Genomic DNA, 6,617 nt, shown 5'->3' with positions numbered 1-6,617 from the left:
GAGCAACACGTTGAGAGCGCGAGCAACACGTTGAGAGCGCGAGCAACACGTTGAGAGCGCGAGCAACACGTTGCGAGCAAGCGCAAATGCAAAAACTGAGCGAGGGGCTGCTATTGTGTGTTTGTGTGTGTGTGGATAATAGCAAACACTGAAATAATTTTTTTTTTGCACGCAGCAATGAGTTTTGTTCACTCAAATTTAGCTTTTCTTCGCTCAAAATAAATTTCTCCTCAAAATGCAACACTTGCACCTGCAAACTTTTTTTTACGTGCGCTCAAATTTTTTTTTCCCCGTGCGCTCAGAATAGTGGCACAAAAATAATGCCATAGAATTCATGGTTCCATTTATCACAGCAAGTCTTCCAGGTCCTAAAGCAGCAAAACAGCCCCAGACCATCACACTGCCACCACTATATTTTACTGCCAGTATGATCCTTTTCTGAAATGAAAGATGAGATGAAGATGCAATGGGACACATGCTTCTAAAAATGTCAGCATTTGTTCTTGTCAGTCCACAGAGTATTTCCCCCAAAGTCTTGAGGAACATAAAGATGTTTCCTGGCAAATATGAGCCGAGTCTTTGTGTTCTTTTTGGTCAGCAGTGGTTTTCTCCTTGAACTCTCCCATGGATGGCATTTTTGCCCAGTCTCTTTATTATTGTTGAATCATGAACTCTGACCTTAACTGAGACATGTGAAGCTTGTGGTTCCATAATGTTGTCCTGGATGAGTCATTGGTGTGCTCTTGGAGTAATCTTGGTAGGCCAGTCACTGCTGGGAAGCTTCACCACTTTTCCAAGTTTTTCCATTTGTGTGTAATGGCTCTCACTCTGGTTCACTGGAGTCCCAAAGCCTTAGAAATGTCTTTGTAACCCTTTCCAGACTGATGAATATCTCTGACTTTGTTTCTCAAGTGATTTCTTGATTCAACAGGTCTGCCAGTATTCAGGCCTGGGTGTCTGTAGTAAAACACTTTCCAAAACAATGATTAACAAAACAATAATCATAGTAAATTTGTGATTTAACAAGAGGGGGCATTACTTCTGAAACAGATCTGAAACATAGAGGTGTGACAAATATGCAAAACACTAGAAAATCAGGAAGAAGGCAAACACTTTTTCACACCACCGTACGTACTAATTTGATAACCAGAGGTTTCTGTTTCTTTCCTGCAGATCATGTGGCAGCCAAGTTCAGTGTTGACAGCAGCCAAATAAAAACCGCAATCCGCACAAAGTTGAACAATGAGGATAAATTATTGAAGAAGAGACTGGGGTTGGGTAAAACAGAAAACAGAGCTAATGCTGAGCAAAGCTTTTGCCAAGATGCCTCGCTTCTGCCCGACGACGGAGCAATGACAAGTGACTCTCAGTTATAGTCCTTCACCTCTGTCTTCATCCGTTGGTCACACGTATTTCATGTCTGATAGAAATAGGTCACAGATTGCCTTTTTTATCCACTATAGTTCATTCAGCATTAAAATCTAGTTCTTTATTTTTTAAGAATGATAAGTATTTATATTTTTACGTTGACAGCAGTTAATGTCTGTTAGATTGTTTTCACCTTGAGTGTCACATGGTGTCCACACCCAGACGTTCGATAGCGCTATACACTGCCACATATGTAATCATTAATACTGTAAACAAGTGTTCTTATTTAGGTTTTCTTACTGTATTTAAGAGAGTGGTTATAAGTTAATAACCTTTTAAGCTAGAATCAGTCAGTCAGCTGACCTTTACACGTGTGAGTAGGACAGGGATCTCACTTTTGCCCTGTTGTTCATTCCAACTTGTGCATTGCAGGTAATTTCAAGGTATACTGTATGTGATAACTGTTTCAAAATGTTTGTCATGTGTTTTCTGTGCTTCACTCTAACAAACAATAAAGTTTTGCAGCTGATATTTTTTCAGTTATTTGAATCTTTCTTCCATCAGCACAGTAACCTACAGTATTGTTTCCTCCTCAGCCAACAGATGTCAGTACTGACCCCTGTTTCCCCTGTTGTAGTATTGATCTACTCCGCTGAAAGGTGACTGTTACTTAAGTAAACAAAAAAAGAAAAGAAAGAAACTCGGTTAACTAAATTAAGGAAGTACTGTGTGTTAAATGGTAAATGAGTCATTACATTCAAGCAATACACCAGTGTCCTCGTTCTCTGGAGCTATGAAGAGAATAGAGGAGCAAGTGTAAGAACAAGAACAGTGTGTAACAGTCACAGCCACATACTGACTGACTGATGAACGACAGTGTGTGTGGGACATGGTTAATGTCAGTGGGAGGCGGTTTGATGCAGTCATCTTCGCTTGAAAGATGTGATTTGAACAACCAAAGGCTGGCTCCTCGCCCCCCCCCCTTCCCTCGGGCTAGCTGGGCTGCCTCAGTGGACTCACAGCACATCACCTCTCTCCGATACCCTCAGTCCTCCCAGGGGTCCTCTGTCAAGCCTCAAAAGCCTTTTTTTTCCTGTCGGAAATCAGCTGTTTTCATGATAAGTTGCAACACAGCAGGATAGTTCCCGGTGGACCATTATGCACCTGCAGCAACACCTGAGTACTGAATTTGATGCTTTTCAAAGTTTCTGAAATATCAGAGTGTTTTGGAAGATTTCTAGTTTACAAGAACTTTTTAAGGACCAATTTTCAAAATGAAAGTGCTTTGATGTAAGTATATAGCTATTTGATTATATAACACTTAACTATGATGTGAAAGAATATATATTATTCTATTTGTTTGGTTCATTGCTTAAAGTAAAATGCAAAGTAAAGTAAAGCATTTCACTTTCATATTTACTTATTTCATTGATTTATTTTGTTCTATCAGATCAAATGACTGAGACGTTTGTGTAACACTGCAGATTTCACTGACACTGCCTTAATGGTTTTTTTCTTAAAGTTGAGCAAGTTTAACACCAAGTTGAGCCATGCCAGAAATAAAAAAGTCTCTCAAATTATGTCATTCAGAAAAACTGGATAGATGATGCTAGTTAAGAATATAACTGTGCATCAATTCATAGGGTTCACTACACATTTAAAACCCACAAAGTCCAAGTACATTACAAGCTGATGAAATGTTGCCTTCTAGAGAATTTATTATAATGAATGAATGAATGAAATTATTAACCTAAACTTATGAACTTTCAGCATTTCAACATCCTGTAGCACATGGATGGAATTTTGCAGCTGCATGTTGAAGTGTCATTCATTTTGTATCAGAATGAGCTGAGTTAACAGTTATTGGAGACCTCATTTTTAAATCTAATTAAAATTGGTCAACACTTTCAGTTTCTTGCGTTAAGTTTGAACTCTTTAAAACCTATTTGTGCAATTCAAATTCAACAGAAAAGTCAGATAATGGAATAAATGCTCATCACTAACATTATGCAAGCTTAAATACATCAAAATGGTTCTTAAGACCTTTTTTGGCTTTTAAAAAGGATTTATTTGAAAAACCAAGAGGAGCGATAAAATCAGACAGAAGTATTAAACATAAATGTAAAATAACTACAAATGTTTTGGAGAATCAAATAAAGTGAAACTGAGCAGTGGCTAGAAAAGGTAAACCTGTTCAGAAGTCATTTGTGGACTGAAGAACATCACATGCTGGGCTGCAACTGGAACATGATGAGAACGAGGACAGCCTTACATAATGTGTATGAGAATGTACATGTACTAGTCCTTCCTGGGGATAAATCTCAGTGCAAACGTGGCATGCCAATAGCTGTCCACCATAGAAGATTACAGCGGCAGAGAGAATCAGTGGATAACCAGTGGATAGAGAGCACATGTATTTAGGACACAGCGTCCTCCACAGCCTGAAACCTGATTATGATTATCAGAACAAGATAGTTAGATACATTTATGGGGGAGGCACATGAAGGGCAGCACAGACGTGAAAGTAAATGTAAACGGATTAATGTTACATTTGTTACATTGTTTTATATACTATTTCTAGATTGCTCGGTGATTAGGGGTCAGGCGTGTTCTGGTTTAAGGTCTCCTCTTTGATGGTATGGTGAAGGGTGACACTGAACACATACTAATCAATGCAGGCAGTTCACTGCAGCTGGGCTAAAACAAGCACGCTCATTATCTTTCATTTCTAAAGGATGGGGATGGATGGAGGAGAAACACAGTGTCCTCCATGAATTATTCCCATTGATCATGTTTCTCCCTCACTATAGATACAAAATGGCATAAACAGCCTAACTAATAAGGTGAACGTCTGTGTGTTTTGATGAAGGTTGTAGTGAGTACTCCTGGATGTTTGTATTTATATATCACACTGCAGAGTATGTCAGATACAGTTAGTGTGATGAGTTATGATCAATTTGACAATAAATGTAATATTGTACGTTAAAAACTGTTGTATGTAATGCCTTCTGTGGCTCTGGATGTGCTTTTTTTAAATGGCTAATGCCATTGTTGTGATGTCATTAGGGTTATCTCAACTCATGCCTTGAGACTACATATGGCTTTAGGAATGCAGGTTTAAAGTTGGAAAGATGTTTAGAATTTATCATTCAGAAATGATCTAATAGGTATTAAATAACCCCCTTAACAGTGCTTTGTGTAACTTATAGCGTGTATTGTTAACATTCTTTGTCCTTACTGTAATCAATATAGCTACTTGTGAAAAGGCCCGTTCCTATCAAAGGACCTGCAAACAATTATCACCCAGCTGCAGGCTATCTGAGCTCTGGAGAGCATTTTAAAGATTTTCAGCCTAAAGCTGTTCTGTTTTAGTTTGCCCTCAACTACCATCGTCATTTTAAGCTAAAGCAGGTAACTGTTTGAGACAAATTACAAAGGGCTCAGTGCAGATAAAATGAGCAACTTCTGGGTGAATACAGACGAGGATTTAGCAAAACTTATTGGAAAGTAGCTCCAAATTTGCGAAATAATACGTAATGCTTTACTAGAAAGTGTTTCCATTGTGCAAAAGTAAAGCCATCTGATGCAAATGAAAAGATGCAAAATTTGCCATTGATATATTTATCCTTTTCTTCATTTTGTCTTTACAGAAGTGAGGTGTATTTCTTTTGATGTCTGAAGAACTTTTTAGCTTCGTCGCTTAACAATGGGAGCCACTGGAATACAGATCTTAACTCGTTCTTTATTATGAATCATGGAAGAGAACAGTTCATTTGTGACTGAGTACAATGAAAGCACTGCCGCTTGGCCAATAGAGCCTTCTGCACCCAGCAGACACTTAGGAAATGTTCCCAGCCCACAAACACGTCTCAAGGACCTCATGGGATTATTTTTCATGGTGACCCTAAATTTTCTTGCACTTCTGGCCAACACTGCTGTTCTTGTGGTTGTCATCAAAGCCCCTCATCTCAGGAAATTTGTATTTTTGTGCCATCTTTGTGCAGTGGACCTTCTGTGTGCCATCTTGATCATGCCACTCGGCATTGTGTCCAGCTCGGGGTACTTTGCTGGTGTGGTGTTCACTGTGCTGGAGTGCCAGATCTATGTCTTCCTCAATGTAATCCTCATAGCAGCCTCCATCTTCACCATCACAGCTATTAGCGTGGAGCGTTATTACTACATTGTTCACCCCATGCGATATGAGGTCAAGATGACGCTGAAGCTGACTGCAGCTGTGATGGTGATAGTGTGGGTCGCTTCTGCAGGGCTGGGATTGTCTACTGTGTTTGGATGGCCGTCTTATGGCAGCCTGACCTCCGTCAGTGCAGCACACTGCTCACTGTACTGGAGCAACAGTGACCACAGGCGTATTTTCTCTGTGCTCTTCAGTGTCACCTGTTTCTGTCTGCCAGCAGTTGTGATTTTTGCTGTCTACTGTAATATCTACAAAGTGGCCCGTGTGGCTGCCCGGCAACATGGACCTCTGCCCTCCTGGACAAACAGTCAACTGAAGCATCGCTCTGACTCAATAAACAGTCAGACTACCATCATTACAACTCGCAATGCCCCACGCAGGATTACCCGAGACCGGCCTTTCGGGGGTGGTAAGGCTGCTCTTACTCTGGTGGTCATTGTTGGGCAGTTTCTAATCTGCTGGCTGCCTTATTTTGCCTTCCACCTTCATTTGATACTTGATGCAACACCCCAGATCCCCGACGACCTGGAGGAAACTGTCACCTGGCTGGCATATTCGTCATTTGCTATTAACCCTTTTTTCTATGGGCTTCTAAATCGGCAGATTAGGGAAGAGCTTTGTAAACTAAGGCGCTGCTACTCGACTCGGCCAATGGAATTGCCAGCGTCCAGCCAGGAGGGCTCGGGTCATGAGAACTTCTTGCAGTTTCTCAACAGGACCAGCTGCAGTTTAGAGACACGTCCAAGCTTTGCTACTCCCAGTTCTGGAGGCACTCTGGATTGTACTGGGCAGACTGGTTTCAGGATACCAGGACAGATTCCAGAGGAGTTCAGTTAGATTATGCTCTACTGTACCTCAGTGTTGTGCCACAAATAATTGAAAGTTTGGGGGATTAAGTTATTTAAAGATCATATGCAATATGACAAGCAAATTTTTGCACACAGTAATAACAAGTGAGAGACAGCATACAGAAAAAAACAACTGTTTTCGTCTTTGAATTGTTTCTATAAAGATTCAAAGAAGTACTAAATGGACTTTTAAAAAAAGCATTGTT

General features: G+C 40.3%; 2 protein-coding genes across 2 annotated transcripts in view; both read left to right on the top strand.

Moving 5' to 3' along the window:
- LOC102208020 (uncharacterized) overlaps positions 1 to 1,500 on the top strand; it is a 5,870-nt gene extending 4,370 nt beyond the window's left edge. Inside the window, exon 7 of the mRNA XM_013908674.1 lies at positions 1,174 to 1,500. Within this exon, the coding sequence (XP_013764128.1) occupies positions 1,174 to 1,376 (203 nt within the window). The 3' untranslated portion in view covers positions 1,377 to 1,500. The remainder of the gene's footprint in view (positions 1 to 1,173) is intronic.
- Positions 1,501 to 2,603: 1,103 nt separating this feature from the next.
- On the top strand, positions 2,604 to 6,400 carry LOC102198389 (probable G-protein coupled receptor). Its single transcript, XM_005724751.1, has 2 exons — positions 2,604 to 2,658; positions 5,019 to 6,400. Exon 2 carries the CDS (start codon positions 5,123 to 5,125, stop codon positions 6,398 to 6,400), a length of 1,278 nt encoding a protein of 425 aa, XP_005724808.1. The 5' UTR covers positions 2,604 to 2,658; positions 5,019 to 5,122.
- Positions 6,401 to 6,617: the final 217 nt, after the last annotated feature.

The sequence above is a fragment of the Pundamilia nyererei genome, unplaced genomic scaffold (genome assembly GCF_000239375.1).
Source record: "Pundamilia nyererei isolate P.nyererei 1_Seehausen unplaced genomic scaffold, PunNye1.0 scaffold00012, whole genome shotgun sequence".
Taxonomy (NCBI): domain Eukaryota; kingdom Metazoa; phylum Chordata; class Actinopteri; order Cichliformes; family Cichlidae; genus Pundamilia; species Pundamilia nyererei.
This window is presented reverse-complemented; position numbering and strand designations above follow the sequence as displayed.

Bases quoted from the DNA above. Each gene is read 5' to 3' on its own strand.
- LOC102198389 (XM_005724751.1), top strand. From the start codon at position 5,123: ATGGAAGAGAACAGTTCATTTGTGACTGAGTACAATGAAAGCACTGCC.